Source organism: Lepisma saccharinum, chromosome 26 (assembly GCF_977018435.1).
Source record: "Lepisma saccharinum chromosome 26, izLepSacc3.1, whole genome shotgun sequence".
NCBI lineage: Eukaryota > Metazoa > Arthropoda > Insecta > Zygentoma > Lepismatidae > Lepisma > Lepisma saccharinum.
The window spans coordinates 10,113,159-10,134,722 of record NC_139254.1 but is presented as its reverse complement, the minus strand read 5'-3'; the positions used below and the strand labels follow the sequence as shown (position 1 = coordinate 10,134,722).

The 21,564-nt window shown below is 39.9% G+C and overlaps 1 protein-coding gene across 5 annotated transcripts in view; it reads left to right on the top strand.

The window, feature by feature from the left end:
- RhoGAP100F (Rho GTPase activating protein at 100F) overlaps nt 1–21,564 on the top strand; it is an 858,958-nt gene that overhangs the window by 463,093 nt on the left and 374,301 nt on the right. The window contains exon 1 of one of the 5 annotated variants that reach the window (XM_083112159.1): nt 1,487–1,737. The exons of the other annotated variants lie outside the window; for them this stretch is intronic. Within the exon in view, the coding sequence (XP_082968285.1) occupies nt 1,660–1,737 (78 nt within the window). The 5' untranslated portion in view covers nt 1,487–1,659. Of the gene's footprint in view, nt 1–1,486; nt 1,738–21,564 lie in introns of those variants that run through there. 5 annotated transcript variants of the gene reach the window in all.

Below are 21,564 nucleotides of genomic sequence, written 5' to 3'. Positions count from 1 at the left end.
GATAGAGTTTGTGCAACAGTCCATGCTCCGTTTCTGTACAATTTGTCGTGATTTAACATTTCTTTTAACAGCTGTCTTAGTGAAACAGTACCTATTGAAGAGTATACAGTGTACTGATTGATTGAGTTTGTGTTTTAAGTCCACTTTATGCACAGTAAGGCTAATCGGGACTGGACCTACAGCTTAAAGTGGGATCCGAACCACTATGTCCCTCCACCGGGTATCGAACCCGGGACCCCTTAATTACAAGGCGACGACGCTACCAATGCGCCATCGAGGAGGCCTTATACAGTGTACTGTACTATACTATACTTACTATTCATGATATTTCAGATGGTGATGAATAGTTGATTAATTTTTCTTTGTAATCTATCTGAACCCATCTATCACGGTCAAAAGGATATTATACAATTATAACACATCAACATGGCATTACTCCGTAATAAGGTACCGGACACCATGGGTTCCTTATATCGAGAGACTCAGCCAACATCCCTGAACAACTTGTGAAAGTTTGTCGATAGAGTTCGGTTCCACCCTGTATATGTACAGGGTGATTCCAAAAAAATTTAACACTTTATGGAAAATAGAAACTGTACTACTCACCGTCTACGTTTGCTTTTTTATTGAATAAATTGTTGTAACACACATATTTGAGTAGACTGTCGCACAATAAACAGGAAAAAATTCGTGTCATTGCAGCAAACTTTCCTCCTTTATTTCGCATATAGTGTTAACATTTTTTTATAATCACCTGTACATGTGTTTGTGAGTGTTTGCATTATCATTTACTTTGTCGTTCGCCGGACGTTAGGCGCGATTTCTCTTGATAATACTGGGTACAGGATGCACACAAAACCGTCCAATAGCCTCTTCTTAATGTCAGATAGGTTGGGCTCTTTCAGAAAACCGTATTTATAGATTTCCGAACCGATCGAGTGAAACCAAGAATGGTGACCGACCCCAGCTAAAAGAGACCCTCCCTATCCTGGCGTTCAACTGCCTCACGCTAAAGAAAATTACTACGAACGGTACATTCGATTCAAGGAATACCCACGTTAGTTCGCGTGACGTCATAGGAAGCATGCCTTTCTATCGTGCTGGATGACTTGGGATTTTAATATTTCATGCCAGTCACGCAATACAGCTCAGCGGGCCAATAAGAAGCACGCGATATTATTGCCTCTGACCAATCACGACAGCGTTCGTTGTGATACACTGGTTTTTCCACCGCTATACCTCCCCAGCGTTGCATCTAATGATTCAGAACAGTATGAGGACAGACTCGGTAAAATGCAGTGAGCCCATGTGATCATTATACTTCATGTCACCCCCGTGCGGTAGTGTTAAGAGTGTTACATTAACACCCCCTCTTTCGTTCGTGATAATGTGAGGAATGTTACGAAACCGCCCCCTTTTCAGAATCGATATGGTTTGGGAAAAAAATGTATACAGTGACATTTTGGTAATTCGTTACTGTTGTTCCTAGAGTGTGATCATGTAGTTCCTGTGCACCGTTATCGCTGTTGTTTACGTGTGTGTTCTGCGATAGGTGTGTTGTTTCGAGGTTGTCCTTGTTACCGATGTTGTGCAATAAGTAAGAAAAAGTAAGTTGAAGGTTTTGGTGTTAGTGGTAGTGTTCTCGGTGCTAGTGCCATTATGGTTGGAAAGAAGAAGAGAAGGCAGCAGAAGGAGATGCGAAGGTGGCAGTGGCCGAGTGACTCATCGTCATCGCAAGTGAGTATACAGTAACACCCCACTTTTACGTTCTTGTTTCTAGATGGCTCTTACATGGGGTTGGTGGTTATTAGTTCGGAAATGGGTCGTCCTACTAACTAATCATAACATGATGTCGATAATACATCTCTACCTTGTCCTAAGTCATCTGGTAATATAAAAAACGTACCTCTCTTACTTTAAAACTGTTTTGTATTTTTCTGCCATCATATAGTATCTATGTGGCTCTAAAAGCAGTGTTTGGTAGAAACGAGTTAACTTTTAACTCTGTTACGTTTTCAGGTTTGATTTGATTTTGATTTGATTTGATTTAGTTTATTTTACTTCGCGTTTTGTGCCTCTTGGTTAATTTGCGAAGATGGGGATGAGTGATGAAATGATGAAATTGATGAATGGACATTCACAAACAACCAAACCCGACCGGGATTTGAACCCGGGACCCTTGGCCTCGCAGGGCGATGTGCTAACCACTCGGCCACAGGGTCGGGACTTTTTCAGGTAACTAGTAACGAAAGTATAAATTACTTTTCTGTAACCCAGCAGTAATGAACAAAATTATGTTTTCTAAGATTTGTACATTTGCTATGAGCAAATTGTCTAACTTCTATATTTTCATGTTAAAACATTTGAGGTTTACTACAATTTAATTACAATTAGTTTACATTTTAAATAATCATCGTCGGCAATAACAAGAAAAGGAATATGTATGTGCAAGATGGATATTAAACCTTTTTCGAGCAAGGCCTCATCTCCAGGAAGCTATCAACTCGCTGCAAGCCACGGCACCTAGCGACCTTTTCCTGCTCCCACAAAAATAGGCAATAATTAGGCTGGAGAGTTCAATGAACTAATCGATCTCTAACTATGCACTGGTAATAATCTAACCTCCAGTTCAGGCCATGTATGTGCAAGATGTACTTCGAGCTATAATTTATAGGAAGCAGCATTAAAATATAACTGCAACTGACACATATTTCAAAAACAATAAATGAAACCGTAACAAAGTAGAGATAAGAGAAAAGTAATTCTTAGTGTAACTCGATTATGTTTAATAACTAACTTTCCAAATACTGTCGAGAAGTAAAAACGAAGTAGACGTAATGAACATGATATTTTAGAAAACTACTTGTGCCATCTATTGACTGACAGAAACATTATCGCTGGTTGTATTTGATCTTTGTGAAGTTATCACCCAATACTCAAGTGGTCATTGGAGATTTATTGCTAGTTTTTAAAGGGGGAGGGCGATCACAATTTATTCTTATGTTAATTAGCAAAAATGATGTTTCTCCGATCTAGAAAAACCGATGAGATTCGATGCCGTGGTCCAATGAAAAGTTGCTCAGAAGGTTATTGTTCAAGTAGTTCTTGGTTGAACGTGAACAATTGCGCTCAAGGCAAACTTTAGGACAATTGAACTCACTTAATGGAAGAGGCCCTTTTAAAAGTTACTGATCGTATGAATGTGGGCAGGTCGACTGATCGTGCCTGGAAATAAACTTGGTTGCGGCGATTATGGGGGGCGTGTGGGGACAGTTGCCTGCCTCAGTGTTTTCCTCCTCACTATGGCCACTGTTCTTAACCAAAGGTGCTTGGTCTCTAATTGGAAAATGTTAGCCTAATCGCCGTAACTTCATGTTCCTTTTTCACCAGAACTCTTAGGTGTATGAAGATGAAATTTTAACATTATAATCTCCAAGTATTCATTATCACATCACGACAAGTTTCGAAGGGCCTCCCCGATGGCGCAGTGGTAGCGTCGTTGCTTTGTAAGCAAGGGGTCCCGGGTTCGATACCCGGTGGAGGCACAAAGTGGTTCGGATTCCACTTTAAGCTGTAGGTCCAGTCCCAATTAGCCTTACTGTGCATAAAGTGGACTTAAAACACCAAATCTAGGACAAGTTTAGCTTTCATTGTGACGATATTTATATTATTAAAATAATGAAAATAAACTGAGAATCAATATTGGTACAGCATAAGCACCTCTAACAAATTTAATTCAGTAAAAGGCTATATCTCTACAGGTAATATCAGCTAAATCCCTTTTATTAAATAGGTTCATTTTCCCACATTTTCCTGTTATTAAACCTAAGCCTTTTGTGTCGAAAGACGATTTGTGGGGGAGATCTGTGCGATTTGCAAAGTGAAAAGCATTTTCGTTACTACGTGAATGAAAAGTTTTCATGTTCTGCTTCTTGTCTACTAAGATTCACTCTTTCTCTATTTATGTCTTCTTTTCATTCTTTGTTTTTTTCTAGAAGTTCTGTCTCTTTCTTTCTTCTTCTGTTCTTCCATATTTATCTCCCATTTCCTCTATCGTTATCTTTCTCTGCCTTTCTCTGTCTTTTATCTCTTTCCTTTTTTTCTGTTTCTCCTTCCACGGTGGAGGCACAGAGTGGTTCGGATCCCACTTTAAACTGTAGGTCCAGTCCCTATTAGCCTTACTGTGCATAAAGTGGACTTAAAACACCAACTCAATCAATCAACCAATCTCTCCTTCCATTTAAACTTTTCCTTCTTTGCTTCTTTATTCCTTTGTCCTTTTCACTTTCCTTACCCTTTGAATCTTTTCTCCTCTATTTCTATTCTCTTCATTTCTCCTTCTCTTTCATTTGCTTTCTGTCTCCATTCTTATATTTCATTCTATCTTTTCTATTTCCTCAGCGTGTGTGTGAATGGTGTTCTGCTATAAACGATTTCCAAAGTTTTTCATGTAAATTTTTTAGGGTAGCCGAAACTATTTCACGGGGGGCTAGTGCCCACCCGCTGGCGGTGCCTCCACCTACTATACCTGATGCAATAGAGAAATGAGCTTACAATTAAGGTGGATTTACGTAAATGAGGTGATTTAAATCACTTTGAAGAAATAATTTATGTAGATAAGGATTTTATAGATATCATAATCACTTTTGGTGAAAATACATTAATCTCGTAATCATTTACTAATGGTTTTTATTAGGCTCTAAGAAACAAAATATGTACACTGATTGGGTGAAACTCATACGAAAAGAAATTTAATATGTAAACTGTAAACACAGTTCAATTTCTCTCAATCATTTTTATAGTAAAAAATAGCAAACATTTTGTGTAGAATAATACAGGGTTATTCAAAAAGAAAGAGCAGATTTCAAATGTTTATTTCTCACGAACTATAAAAGATAGAAAAACGTGCCATACATCAACGTTTTATAATCCTGCCTATTAGTTTCATTCAATACACATCCAATTGTTGTATCAATTCAATTACTAGGGACCAGTTAATTCGTGTGTGGCAAGAAATGGAGTACTGTTTTGATGTTTGTCGGGCAACACATGGTGCTTATGTTGAGTGCATACATTAAAACATTCAACAATAAAACTTTGAACCTTCCCCTATCCATTGGCGTATGGCACGTGTTTATATCTTTTATAGTTCGTGAGAAATGAACATTTGAAATCTGCTTTCTTTTTTAATAATCCTATATACAAAATACGAATCATGTTAAACCATAAATAGTGTCATTATCATTAAACTTTAAAAAAAACATGTTACAGTACAGTGCGTTCAACGAAAAACTGGTCCCCGTGCGTACATTTTAAAACCGGCCCCGAGATAAGATATGTGAAATGTTACAATATAGTGACTGGTCTATATGCAACCCAAATGACAGTCGTGCCTTTTGGGTTGCATAACTGTCAGGAAACCTAAGGTTAGGTTTCATTTGGTTATGTTAGGGCATGTGGAGTGGACCTTAGTTTTCCTGATAGTTATGCAACCCAAAAGACACGCTTCTCATTTGGGTTGCATATAGACCAGTCACTATATTGTAACATTTCATATATTTGTGCTCGGAGCCGGTTTTTCGTTGAACGCACTGTATAAGAAACAAAAAATGTATATTTACATATAATTTCTTATTTGCTTTAATCAAACTGTTCAAATATTTTACAGGGCCGTTTACCAGAAATAGCATTTACATATATAAAAAAAAGTATGTATCTATATGTGTAGTGCAAAAAACCATACAAACAACTCAAAGCTAGTTTTTTTTTAAAAAATATTAAAAAATCTATTTAAATGAAAGAAATACGATTTAAGTAAGCAACATTATCAAAAATGATTTTTCAAATGAAAATCATTATTTATGGATTATGCAATTGTAGAAGATCAGGCGGTAGAGACTTTTCAGTTTTAATTGTAATTGGCGGAAAAATATTGTTGCTCTCGGCTGCCCTACAGACCAGATGGCCCTTGACCTCTCCACAATTTCGATTTTCTAGAGTTATGCTTCCCAGGGACGCCCCATTTTCCCGGAAACAATGAGGTTATCCCCGAGACACGAGGTCGGGATATCGCCACGGTGGCCTTTGGCGGAGGCATTCATGCACGTTACACGACGACTCGCTCAATGAACGTCCTCACCACGTGACCCGTTGTCAGGCATTTCGGCGATCGATCCCCTCTGCCGGGGGGTTGATTTCTGCCGGAGCTCGTCGCCAAGTGTGACTCCATGCCATGATGCTCCTCCTCGGTTACTGGGGACGCGTTAGTAGTATTGCCGCCCTATAGACTGTGACGTCATTTGTGACCTTGAAATTCGGAATTTTCCTTATTTTTAAATTAGGATCTGCTGGACGTTCATTTCGTTTTGGTTACGTTGTCCTCTATGGGTAAGGAAGAGGAGTCTTGTTGGGAAACCTGATGGTAAGAGACCAGTAGGAAGGCCAAGACTAAGATGGGGGGGGGATAATGTTGAGATGGACCTAAAGGAAATCGGTAGGGATGGAAAAGATTGGATTGATCTTGCACAGGATAGGAACAGATTCTCTCTCTCTTTCTTTTCTCTTTCTCTCTCTCAGAGGATAAAAGGGGAGAAAGAGAGAAGCAAAGAAAAAGAAGGGAGGGAGAGGAAAAGAGTAGAAAGAGATGATAGAGAGAGAGAGAGAGAGAGTGGGAGAAAAGAGAGAGAGAGAGGGGAGGAAAGCTAGAGAGCGGGGGAGAAAAGAGAGAAGCTCCCTCCCTCTCTCTTTCTCTCTCTCTCCCTCCTTTCTTTCCTTCCTTCTTTCTTTCTTGGAAGGCGTGTGTAGCTGCAGCCATAAACCTTCGGGTTTAAGAAAGCTAGAGTGTTAGTTCTTTTACATCGCTTTTTCTACCTCTTGTGCTAACCGTGACGAAGGCCACGGACGATGAACTGACACACAGAGAAACGTCCATGCCTCGCCAGGACTGACACATGGCTCCTGATTTCTTAGCGTAAGTGGGCTACAAAAACTGTCTAAGAATATATATGAATGTATGTACAGTCACGTGCAAAACCTAAGACATCTAATGTGTGTTGCCTAACTTGTATTGAAGACTCGGTCTGAAAGTTAGCTCATTGTCGTAATGTTACGCAGCATGTATAGCACTGTTCAGGGGAAGCTAGTATTTCAGAATATAGATGTCACACTTTTGCCAGTGACTGTATGTATTATTTTGTAATTTAGCGTTGTTTTTCTGCCCCTTTTGATGGTGAGATGCGAGTGAGTGAAGAGCACAGGAAATTGATGAAAGGACATTCGCAAAGAACGCTCTGCTCAGGCCGCGAATCAAACCTGGGAACTTCAGTGGTGAAATCGAAGGTCGGCAATATAAATGTACATACAGGGTGTCTCAAAAGTAATGGCGCAAATTGATACAGGTGAAAGTACACGATAATAGAAGCAAAAAAGTCTCAGTAAACATTGGTCTGAAAACAAGCCGTCTTCGAGTTAATTTCGATTGTGTGGTTACAAGTTGCCACTGACTTCACTGTTTGTAAACGTCGTCCTAGTTGGTAAAATGCTAATAATGTGTGCGAATGTGTGGTTAGAAGCCGTCACTGATTGCATTTTGTAAACACCGAGTGCTTTACTCAATGCGCGTTCCTTGGTTTGCTCTTTGTTTACAAAACAGAACATTGCCGAGAGGTGGCGTTGGAATCAAACAGGATGGATTCAATCAGTACACAGGCAAGCATGAGATCTCCAATGACTTCTCTTACTGTATTATTAGCATTTTACCAACTAGGACGACGTTTACAAACAATGAAGTCAGTGGCGACTTGTAACCACACATTCGCGATTATCTCGAAGACGGCTCGTTTGCGGACCAATATTTACTGAGACTTTTTGGCTTCTATTATCGTGTACTTTTACCTGTGTCAGTTTGTGCTATTACTTATGAGACACCCTGTATATACACAGGTCGTGTGTGTGTTTGTGTATGCATACACATACAGAGATAAAATGGGAAGATATCTCCTGGCAGCAGATAGTATACACTCAAAAGTACATTGTTGCAAGCAAGCGAGAAGGAACATAATATATCACGGATATAAATACAGATGAATGGGGGGTATGGCTACGAAGATTATGACCAAATTACCAGGGTTCAAATTCCCACTGGAAATTACACATTCCTGGAATCGAACCTGGGTGCCTCGCTTGATCAGTCAGACCTTGTACCGCGCTCCCTTTTATATTATTTCGATTGATTTCGTGTTTTAAGTTCACTTTATGCACAGTAAGGCTAATCGGGACTGGAACTACAGTTTAAAGTGGGATCCGAACCACTATGTGCCTCCACCGGGTATCGAGCCCGGGACCCCTTGATTACAAAGCGACGACGCTACCACTGCGCCATCTGGAAGGTTCTCGAAGACTGAGAGTCAAATATGTAATTAATACGAGGTAGTATTGTTATTGATAGGATTACAGATTTATGCGTAATAATACTAGTAAAAGTAATAATAATAATAATTTTTACTTGTGCCGCCTCAGTAACCGAGCGGTCTACAGTCGGATTGCGCACACTTTTCCTGTTTTATCAGTGCTATCTGATAAGCCGTTGACAAGCTGTCACAATGTACAGGATTGCGCACAAAAAATGAGGCGATGTTGTCAGATGTACAATGTTCTCAAGCCGTTCTCACTTCTGTTGTGTTTGTATGTGTGTGTGTGTGGTGGACTTACACGTGTTTTTGCTGGAAGGGTAGCATTAGATAGGCATAGAGGATGAACCTGATTGGTGGACTAGAATGTAATGGTCGGTGTATCTTCTTATTTATACCGAAGGTCACGAGCTTCGATTGACAGAAGTGTTTGTTGAGCAGCCATTAACCTAACCTAACCTAACTTTTGAGTAAATTAGTATGAAAATTGTATCTTGTAAACATCAATAGTGACTTACTGTATTATGTAAATTGGTATGAAAATTGTATCTTGACTTGCTACATTTAGTGGTCAAATTATATTTCTTATTTAATCCTTAAGAGATTTACTATTTTATTCCTAATTTCTCTCTCTCTTCTTGTATAAAGAAAAAAACAGTTTTGCGCACAGACTTTAAAGCTATCAAAGTGGCAACGTTCGATCAAAACCTGTGCGCAAAACAGGTCAGTGAGATTTGTGCGCAATCCTGGATCTAAAGTGTGCGCAATTCGGTTACGGCGACCGAGCGTGTGAGCGCTCGAATCTCGATCTCGCCACCAAAGTTCCTGGATTTGAGTTACGGCTTGAGCGTTGGTATTTACAGAATTTTCATCTAATCAACGAGCTGTTAGAGACAGCATTAGCACCTTGGGAAATACATGCTAACAGCATCAAAGCTGGCCTGCCTAACCGATCCACGTAGGCATATAATAGCTTATATAAACAAAATATATCTTACCAAACCTATTTACATGCTTATATATGTAATTACAGGGTGAGCATAAAGTCTTTCCCGATTACAAACTTTTATTGCTAAAGAACTATACTAGATACAGATATGCGGTTTGTTGGAAATGGTAGCTTAACTCATAATGTTTTGTTATCAGTACACTCCGACATGTGCTCCCTTTGTTGCCCTTAGAACGTCTACGCGATACTCAATTTCTCTCCATGTCTTTGCCAACATCTCTTCCGTCACCGTCTCTATAGCATCCTGTATTCGTGTCTGAAGAGTTTGCATATCAGGAACTGGTGAACTAAACATTGTGTCCTTAACGTAACACCATAAAAAGAAGTCAAGAGGGGTTATGTCCGGCGAACGCGGTAGCCATGATATGGGACCGTCTCTGCCGATCCATCTGTTAACTCCAAGTGTGGCGGTGCACCATCTTGTTGAAACACTACCCATGGTTGAAATTCCTGTAACTGAGGCGCAACGTAAAGTTTCAACATGTCCAGGTACACTGTTGACGTAATGGTAATGAAAAAGAACGGTCCAATGATTTTGTTGTGTTTAAGCCACACAAAACTTTCACTTTCGGGCTGTCCCTTCTGTGCTGTAACACGACATGTGGGTTTTCCGACACCCATATCCGGACATTGTCTGTTTACTTTCCCGGATATGTGAAACGTCGCTTCATCTGAAAATTATGCTAACTGAAACACAAGAGAAGAAGAAATCAGGCAAAAGAATAAGATTCAAACAAGACAAAGAAATGGAAAAAAAACTTGATGTATTGCACTACTTATTGCCATAGGTTTTATTTGCCTATCTACCGTTTAAGTTGAGATATAAATATTCATAATCAGGGAAAGACTTTATGCTCACCCTGTATATGCCTACGTGGATAGGTTAGGCAGGTAAGGTTTGGTTCTGTTTTCATGTATTTCGCAAGATGCTAATGCTGTCCCTAGTCGCTCGTTCTAATCATCAGTTTTACTGTTCACTGCGTCAAAATTGATAGATTGGCGATGTAAAAAAAATACATTTTTGAAATAAGCGTCCCTCAGAATTTTTTACTTTCACAAAACTTTTCGATGGGCCCAGTTAGAAATTGGTTTGGATGTAGCTTCCTTACATCATAGACGTCTGTTCATTGTTGGAAATTCCCTGCACGTCATCGTTTTGGTCAATTTTCTGAAGAATCTATTGGTTGCGTTCTCCAGCTAGGGAATGCGTGAAATACGATGACGAAGTGTCTGGAAATTCCGCTTGGCGTCTCTGTTATCGATTCTTCCACACATTCGAAAATAAAACAATATCCATCTAGTAGAATGGGTGGTTCTTTGCTTCTTCCTCCCCCCTCTTAAACTGAGGACGGCGTTTGGAGAAGATAAAATTTACCCATGACGAATTTCAGTACTGGGGAATGAATCATAACTGGTTTTTCCTATACTTTTGAGTTCGTCTTCTCTTGACAATTTTAAATAATGTTTTGAGGCCGAGATCTGTATACATTATAGCACAAGCTGCTCCCTGTGGGTAGACCCCATTCCCTCTAGATTTCTATTATAATGGGGTTGATGTGATCAGTACCAATCTACGACAGCCTTGACTCGTCAGGTTTGCCCCCAAGTGCTCATTGATTGGAAAGTGGCTGAACCTGAGAGCCGTTTTATTCAGGAACATTGTCGAAGAATCATTCATTTCGGGAATCGAACCCGAGTCAGTCAGGCACACCATATACTGGACCTTCAACAAATGACGTATTTTTCAGTTCAAAAAGTATACCTTGTCCCAGCTAACTGTGGAGCAAAGCTGCGCATAGCGTCAGAGAAGCAAAGGAAACCGACTGGTCAGAGAAAAACAGTACACGCTGCTGGGAAGGCTAGTAACTGCAGTCGCTTTCCCCCTCCACGCAATCCCGTTCCCTCTCCGTGTTCATTGGTGGAGCCGTCTCGCGGCACTACTTGCGCAGAGACTTGTTTTCGTTCGCCTGCTCCACAGTTAGCTGGGACAGAGTATAGATCCGATTATAAATATAGCTATAACATGTTGGTGTGTCCGAATTCTTCAAGTGTTAACAATCTGAACTCTTCGAACTCTGAACTGCTCGGAACCGGAGCTATTCGCATCAGGACTGTTCGCAATCGGAAATGTTGGGAATCAGGATTGTTCGGAATCAGGAATATTCATAATCTCAACTGTTTCCAATAACGACTGTTCGCGATCTGAATTGTTTCAAACCAGACCTGTTCGTAATCAGGAGGGTTCGCAATCTAAACCATTTGGAATTTGGATCGTTCACATTGCGAACTGTTTGATACAGGACAATCGTAACTGTTCACAATCTGAACTGTTCTGGACCAGTGCTGTTCGTAATCAGGTCTCTGAAATGTTCGGGACCTGGGGTGTTCGCCAACTGAACTGTAAGGGACCAGGACTGTTCGCAATCTGAGCTATTCTGGACCAGGACTGTTTGCAATCTGAGCTATTCTGGACCAGGACTGTTCGCAATCTGAGCTATTCTGGACCAGGACTGATCGCAATCTGAGCTATTCTGAACCAGGACTGTTCGCAATCTGAGCTATTCTGGACTAGGACTGTTCGCAATCTGAACTGTTTGTTTTGAACTAGGACTATTCGCAATCTAAACTGTAAGGGACCAGGACTGTTCGCAATCTGAACTGTTCAGGACCAGGACTGTTCGCAATCTGAGCTATTCTGGACCAGGACTGTTTGCAGTCTGAGCTATTCTGGACCAGGACTGTTCGCAATCTGAGCTATTCTGGACTAGGACTGTTCGCAATCTGAACTGTTTGTTTTGAAATAGGACTATTCGCAATCTAAACTGTAAGGGACCAGAATTGTTCGCAATCTAAACTGTAAGGGACCAGGACTGTTCGCAATCTGAACTGTTCAGGACCAGGACTGTTCGCAATCTGAGCTATTCTGGACCAGGACTGATCGCAATCTGAGCTATTCTGGACTAGGACTGTTCGCAATCTGAACTGTTTGTTTTTGACTAGGACTATTCGCAATCTAAACTGTAAGGGACCAGAATTGTTCGCAATCCGGACTGTAAGGGACCAGAACTGTTCGGTACCAAGAATGTTCATAATCAGAATTACTCGCAATCTGAACTGTTCGCAAACTCAACTCCTTGGAGTCAAGGCTGTTCGGAATCAGGTCTATTTCCAAATTTAATAGTTCGTAACCAGGGCTATTCTCAATCTGAATTGTTCGGAATCAGGCTTGTTCCCAATCATAACTATTCATAATCATGGCTGTCCGCAATCTGAACTTTTCTAAAGCAGGATTGTCACTTTAAGTCCATCATTTGCTAGAATTAATTAATCTTTCACTCTGACCTTTGATTTTTTGGTATTATCCAAATTTCAAGTAAGCTTAGGCAACGTCTGCATCTGCTTCACATGGCTCTTTGGTTTAGTATCTTCACTATTCTTCCATCCCCGTCGCAGAATTTGCGGTCTGGAAATATTTGGCAAGCACGTCTTCCCTTTCCCCTCTTTCTTATTTGAAATCACAGAATGTCCCGGAAAGAATTCGCGTTGCAGCGGGAGCGAGCGAGAGAGAGAGAGGAAGGGAGGGAGATTTACTAAGCCGGAGGACACATTCCGGGATGGTCTCCAGGCGGTGCTTACATGTCATGTTCTCTGCAACCCTCTCGTATGGATTTCACAAGAGCACAGTGTTGCCAGGTACTATGTGGATTTTCTCACTCTTCGAGCGGAAACTTTTGGATTTCGATCTCGTGTTCTACGAGCCGTAACAGTGGCGAATTGAGGACTTTGTCTAGTGGGGAGTGGGCGGTTTTACCTTTAGCTCTCGGCCGCTAGAATTATTGTTAGTTTAGTTCGCTTAAATTTATTTATCTAATTAAGACTTTGTTCACATGGTGAAGTTAAGGCTCTAATGCTTATTAACTACCGGGCCGCGACAAGTTCTCCTGAAACAGATTTTGTCCAAGCAATATCATCAAAAACAAATTAATAATGCCAATAATTTATGTACCAAAAATGTGTTACGTATGTAAATATATATTTAGTTGTTTTAATCTAATTATGAAATCAAATATGTAGTTACAGTTGTGATACATATACATTTTCATTAAGCAAGTGGCTCACCTGGCTGAAAATACATTAGGCTTGCGTGACATTAATTGTAATGCAAAATTCAAATGCAAAATATATTTTTTTGTTTGAACCAAATGTTAAAAATGCAACATACCAATGCAAGATAGAACGTACTAAATTAATTTAATGATGCTGGTCGTAGGGAACGACGGGATTTCATTACGTATTGTTCTATCCGTAACATATTGTCATTCAGGACCAGTGATGTGCCGTAGACTATAAGTTTACGTCTACATGAGTTGTCTACACGTAATCTACGCGTAGATTACATTGGGATGTAGTTTACATAGACTACGTAGACAATCTAAAGTGCATTAAAATTAATTTTCAAGGCTTTCATGAAAGGAAAGTGACATTTTCAACTATATTGATTCCTAACGAAATGAAAAGAATCCTATTTACAACAAAATTTATCTTATCTTCTATTATCAACTATTGAAGAAGTTAAATAGTATGCAAAAAACAACAACAGATGGCAGTCGTGCGGTAAAGTAGTCTTTTCCCCATAAAACACTAGAATATTTCCGATATTAGGTTTCTTCCTAGATGAGAAATTGTTCGAATTTGGAAGGAAGAGTATGAAAAATTCTCCTCACACATCAGCAACTGATACGCAGTATATATATATTTTAATTCCACGGCGCCCTTTGCTAAGTTATCACCTTTTGACCATGTTGTTTACATAGATTACGTCATCTACGTGTATAAAATAGTCTACGTGTAGAATGTAGACTATCGTAGTTTACGCGTAGACGCACATCACTGTTCAGGACTCGGAAAGGAAATGGCCAAAGAATGAGAAGTAAGACATTACTGTCAGTGAAAATATTCGAGTGCTCTCGAGAAAAGGTAAATGAAACATGAAAGGTCATTGCATGGGAAAGGATAATACAAGTCTAGAGAGCATGGTAGAGAGGAGGATTTTTGCTTAAATTACAAGAGGAGGAACATCTTGGAGGCGAAGCTATTACAGTCCACGCGTTTACTTCGTTAACGTCGAAGAACTGAAGAAAGCCGCCGCCACAAACGTGGGTGGGGATAAATAGCGGACGAGTTGTTTTCGTCCAATCACACTCAACCTTCAGCCAATGGGCGCAGCTGCCATTCTGCTCGTCTAATCCACGTGGAGTCCTTGAGCCAAAGGGCGCAGCTGTCAATCTGCTCGTCTACTCCACGTGGAGTCCTTGAGCCAAAGGGCGCAGCTGTCACTGCTCGTCTACTCCACGTGGAGTCCTTGAGCCAAAGGGCGCAGATATCACACTTCTCGTCTACTCCACGTGGAGTCCTTGAGCCAATGGGCGCAGCTGTCATTCTGCTCGTCTACTCCACGTGGAGTCTCAGTCACATGACTGCGGATACGCTGTTGCCGTACTTTGCAACTTCAATGTGGAGACCGTGGGAAGGTTCTAGTGCGCGGAGGGACAAGGTGACGTAGAGTAGATGTGTGGCAGCACTGTGCGTTGAATGTGATTGTTACAGCTGATGGCGCGCTCCGTAGACTTCAAAGCCAGCCGGTCGTTAACGTAGCTAGCGTGTCGACTATACCATTTGCGTTCTGAGTCGAGACAGGGGTTTCGATCCTGAATTTATCCTAATTCGCCCATTGTCGACCTCAGTCTTGAAGGTGTTAAAAATGAATATTGGTTGTGTTCAGTGATTTATGTAAAGTTGGATACCTTTTGCATCCCATAACGAGGGGCAGTTGGCTAATTGAGTATAAGCGTATCTGTGGATACGGTCATAACTTTTTACTGGTTAAAGATACGTAAGAAAACCTTCACCATTGCATTTCCCGTGAAATTCTAGCCTGATTTGATATATCATATTACCCCCTTCACATTTAAAATTCTAAAGCTGAATTCAAGATGGCGGACATCAAGATGGCCGCCGACCGTGTGGGTAGCGTCAATGTTGTTCCCCCTTGGCCTGGCAACGTTTGGTCATCACCATTTCCATATTGCGCGCTGCAGTGGCCTTGTACCGAGGGTGTTAAGTGACTTTTTGAGCCACCCTGTAGAACAATTACTCTCTATGATCCTGGAGTGGATATTATTAGGTAATGTAAGAAGTTTTAGAAACTTTTATTTACGAGGAATATTGTTGTAATCGTGTCTGACGAAGGTTGAAGATTCCTGCCCTCTTCACTTCCACTTATCCATTAATTACAGTATTAATTAGTGTTCTTTATTTATAAAATTAAAAAGATATAAGATGGTCATATGTGACCGAAGTGCGAAGAAAAATCAGGAATCACTATACTGTTGTTTATTAAATAAGACAATTAGTTTCACCCATTTTCTGCGGCATCTCGAATGTTTACCCAATAAGAGAAGTGGGGAGATAAAATGTTAACACCTGGTCTTCTCTTTAGCTATTAACTAAAATAATGTAGAAACGCACTTCCTGGATTAAGTGTAGCCGTCATTGCAAGTTTTTGTTCCTGTTACTAAGCTCCGCGACAGGTTAACTTTGCAGCAACTTTTCGCATACATAGACCCAAACGTGCGCGCAGAATATAGTTCCGCTGCAATACTGCCGATTTTCTCACTGTCTGTGATATGAACAGCTCGGCGGTTAAGGTAGACTGGCAATCTAGCGTGGATTAATACATAACTTTTGCTGCAAAGTTAACCTGTCGTGGGGCTTAGACAGTTTATTTTGTTGATGATTGAAATATAGATTTAAAAATTAGGAATTAATACTTAAAAGTGCTTTCTTTAAAAAATATATCGATTCTGCCACGTAACTATCAAAGAAAGCAAATTAGCTCAACGTACACTTTTCTGGGTAAAATTAACGGGATGTGGCAACACTGTGACGCCGTCTTGTAAACACTCGTCCAGTCCGAAGTTACGTGAATGCTTAGTGTCCGAAACTCCCTCTTCAAAGCCCGTTCCCTGAAAGGAGAATTTCGCTTTCCACAGTCGCAGTGGAACCTTTTTTTTTTTAGTTCGTTTTGTGACGTTCGAGCGGAAGGTATTCACGCGTAGGAAAGTTGCTCGAGCTTGCTTTCCTTTTTGGTAGCGAGCGGGGGGTGATAGTATCACATGATTACGACTGGTCGAGGACGTGCTTTTTGCCTTTATTGCATTCTTCATTGGAACACGTATCTCAGAGATATACGAGGTGCCATCAGTAAGTTCGAGCATGAAACTTGATTTCATGCTGCTACACACATGCGCAGTGAGGAGAGGTTACTGCTGCGCATGCGCACTCGGCGAAAACAAATAGCGTGAGGAGTTCTGCGCTGGTGGGTTGCGATAAATTCGTTCATCTGCTTCTATTTAAGTCTGTGGATAGGTTTAGCTTGGAGCTCAGATTCCTATTAGAACAAACAATGAAACGTACACAGCTATGAACCTTGATTCTTGGGTGTAAATAAAACCTATCATTGTTCTTTTCACTAAGTTTTCTTCACAGCCCTCACATAGATTTACCGCTGAACTAGATGAATGAGAAGCGTTGTTCGTAAAGATTGCATTGGGAAGGGGGGCAGTGGGGACATGCCCCTCTTCAATTAACCAGGTAAAGAATTTTGCATGCATTATCGGCATATACACTACGTGTCCCTTAAAAATTCTAAGATAAAAGATTCCTGTTAATGCATTTGTGATGTTTTTAAAGCTTCAATTAATGTATTTGCTTTGTACTAATGTACTGATATCTTCCTTTAATCTCCGTGTGGGCCATTAAGTCACTCACATGGCTTAGTGAGAAACATCGATGCCAACAATCACGTGTTCACCGCTGTATTCACTGCGGACTGAAATTGGTATTAACATCATATTCACGTGTAATGTCACGTGTGTCCACGTGCGTGCTAGAGGTGTGCGTTCCATATGGGAATGTTGATGCCCAGCGTTTTACAGGCCGAACACGATTAAACCTATGGCTTATTCAATCAATGATTTCGGGAGGATAAAAAATACAGTTGAAACGGTGGTTTGTTGTTAATTTGGTTCGTATTGTCGCTTCGCTTTCAATACCCCATCTGTGTGTAACATCCGAAACACGGTTTGGTAGAGAGCAGTTATACTTGTTCGTTAAAAGTAACTAATTACAGTAAGAATTGCTGACAAATGTAACCATTACTTGTAACGGCGTAACGAGTTAATTTACTTGCAAAGTAAAGATAAAGTTCCCCGTCCATATAACACCGTGCCACGTTTAGGGATGTGGAGGGTAGGGCCCACTCATTCTCGATCTCGGCCATTTTGGAGGTGATGTGATCAACATCTAGCTCCGGCCGCCTTTACCCCACCAGGTTTGTTCCCAGGTACCCATCTATTTGTGACTGGGTGAGCCCCAGAGCCGCTTTATGCGGGGACAAGGGCGGAAAAATTCCGACCTTCCATCACACACCCCGGGAATCGAACCCATGTCTCCCGCGTGGCAGTTGGACACCCTATCGACTAGACCATCGTAATTACTTTCAAAGACTGACACAGATATTTGAAGTCTAGTGAGCAATTTAGTACTTTCTTGTTTGACTAGATCCAAGAATCTAGAGGTTTTTTTTTCCTTTTAACCAAAGTATTAAATATTCGGAAGCTGATTTAAAACAGTGGTTAAAAGTAAAGAAAAACTCAAGATGAATCAATGACCACTGATTAGCTACAAGGAATAATAGAGCCAGGAAGTTTGGCAAAATGTCTTTATTTCCTGCTGCATTTATTGATAATTTCTATGTATATTTTTATGTTGTTTCAAATGTTTTAGAAGTTTTTTTATTTTGCCTATTTTGTGCCTACTGCCTGTTTTTAATTTATATGCCCTCTTTTGCCATTTCCAATTAAATGTCAGACATTTTTTTTTAAAAAAAAATATGTAAGATTATTTTTATGTTAGTTAGTTATGTTATGGTGGTGTCAGAGGGAATTACAAAGCTGAAAAAAATGGTGAAACTCTTAGAGCACCCATGAAAGTTTAAGATGAATCGGTGCAGCAGCGGATGGAAGTGCAGGAAGGGGGGGGGGGGGGAGAGATAGCTGATGGAGAAAAGTGCAAATGTGGGATTGGAAAAATTGAAAGTAATTTGTGATGTTCTTAAATGTGGACATTTTTTTTCTTGAAATTAATCTGGTTGCAATAGATTGTCTCATGTATGGTCCATTTACTTATGTCAAAGTGGGGAGATCATTTTCTGTCACTAAAAAGCGTTCTCTCTGAATGTCGAAAACTTAAAAAAATGAAGGGGTATTCCATGTGAGGTGCCCTGAACCTCAATTTTGAAATGCAATGCTGTAGCTTTATCCTTTATTCTTAGTGAACCATCAAAAATTTTCATTTGCATAAAAATTCTAGTATTATACATAATTAAGTTAGTAGGTAAAGGGTTTCGCAAAAGTCATCATCCATTTTGAACTAACCTTTATTTTGACATCTTGTTGTTTATATCAGTAGTGTTTTGTCAGTTATATAGAAGATAGCTATTCACTAAATTTATTGTGTGCGAAAATGAATAAGTATGCCCAACAAGAACGTGAAAAAATTGTGACAATTTTACGTGACACTTTTCGGGCAGAGTAATATCCGGTTTTGGTGATTTGCCATTCCCGGCCAGGTCCCCCGATTTCCCCGCTCCAGATTTTTTTTTCTTTTGGGGATATTTGAAGTCATTGGTTTATGTGAATAAGCCAGAGACGTTACAGCAACTTCAGGATAATATTCAGCATGAGATTGAAAACATTTCCCCGCAGATTTCCAACACCATGGACAACTCAATAAAAAGAGCCCAAATTTGCATCAATTCGAATGGTTGTCATTTATTGCATGTTATCTTTAAAAATTGACGACATAAATCTTACAAGTATCAATAAAAGTTTAACACAAAAAACTACTTTAATTTAAAACCCAAGCTATAGCCTAAGAAAATCAGGTGATGACTTTTGCGCCACCTTGTAGAAGGTGTTCTACATATTGTTCGATTATTTTAACTTGATGATTTACTTGTGTTTTGTATTGTGTCCCACTCGTGAAACCAAAAAACAATTTTTCCTTTAATTGTTACATGTTCCCCTCAACTCCACTAGAATATTCAAAGGTCAATTACCTTCTCTCTTTGTCTTAGATAATTTATTTCTCATCATTTGACAATTCACAGAAATAGCTACAAATCTGGGAAAGTATTTTAAGGCAGGGTTGTTAGAGGTCCTCGAATTTTAAATAAATTCAATTCCGGTCCAGGAGAGGAAATCAGAAATGGTTCCGGTCCAGGAACCTTTTTTCAGACTGGATTTAAATTCGGTCCAGGAACTTTTTTCAGGCTCAAATTAAATACGGTCCAGGAACATTTCTTCCAGATCAATTTAAATTCGGTCCAGGAACCTTTCTTCAACGAAACAATACGCAACTTGGACCGAATTTAAAATGTGCGAGAAAAAAGGTTCCGCTCCTGCAGCGGAACCCAATAGAACCCATTAGAATTTAAGGGTTCCTGGACCATAACAACCCTGTTTTAAGGGTAGTTATGTTTAACCAAAGTGTTTAGTTTCATATTTCATTGCACAGAAACTTAAGAAAAAATTGGTAGAATAGTTACTGTAATATCAAATATGTAGTCCCACCCGTGACAATGGAACACCCCAGAAAGAAACACGCAGTGATTATGTGCAATTATGGAAACCAAGCAAAGTAATGTTATTTCCAAGTAGATTTTAATTTTTTGAATGAATTTAGATATTAGTGGCTTGGAATTTACCACTTTTTTCGATTCATTGAGCCTATTTCCCATAAATGCCTATTTTCCATATTATAAATGCCTATTTTCCATGTTATACGTAAATGCCTTTTGCCTATTTTAACCAAAATAAACGTCTGAACTTCCGGGCTCTATATATGACTTATGAGAACACGGATTAAATTTGTGATTCAGGAATATTCAATGTCTTAAAACCCCCAGTGATTTGTTTCTAGTGAAGCAAAGACCAAACTTCATCTCTTAATGCTAAAATATGGACGTAGCGATTGCCAAACACTTCAGGTTCCAGGATTGTAACGCGCTTTATGACAGCGCCATCTCTTGCCGAAGTGACATACTTCTCTGGCACAATGGCATCCCTCCTCCAACTCTCTTGATTCCGATCAGTTAATTTCGCATAAATTCCTTCCCAGAAGTATCAAGTAGGGACCTATTGATTTCCGTGCGAAAGAGGAAACGTTTCCTGGAATTTCCAGCTACTTTGGAGTCTTTCCAGGTACTCTCTGGAAGCGATGATTTATTTATTGATTCGCCAACGAGTGTCACGTGATCAGACTTTCTCCAGGTGTTGTCCGTGGCCAAGCAGGTCCCACTTTTTTTTGTCGGTGGCAATTTTCAGGGAACTGCCTGTTCGCAACCGGGCTGAACTCCAAGTCCCGCCCTTCTGCAACACGTCATAGAAAGAAGAAAAAAGGCTTAGGGCGAGAATGTGTGGGGCTATGACCGTATTTAACGGGTTCCAAACAGGGTGAATAAAAATCATGATTTTAATTTAAAAAATAATTTTTGATGATTTTTTTTATTAAAATCGATTTTTTTAAAAAAAGAATGCTTAAATTTGCTTATACGTTTTTCGGCACCGTACACACACACACACACACACACACACACACACACACACACACATATATTATAGAATAGAAAGGCTCTTTCTGGTAAACGTTCCTGTAAAATATTTGAACAGTTTGATTATATATATATATATATATATATATATATAGTTTTGCCCGACCCTGTGGCCGAGTGGTTAGCACATCGCGCTGTGACGCCAAGGGTCCCGGGTTCGAATCCCGGTCGGGCTTGGTTGTTTGTGAATATCCATTCATCAATTTCATCATTTCATCACTCATCCCCATCTTCCAAATTAGCCAAGAGGCACAAAACGCGAAGTAAAATAAACTAAATCAAATCAAATCAAAATATATAGTTTTTTCTGTATATATAAATGTGCTATAGGAAGTTCGTTAAGTGTGTTAATGAAACATTAATAATTTCAGTAACTTTTCTTCCATTAAAAATAAATATTCTGGGTGTACTTT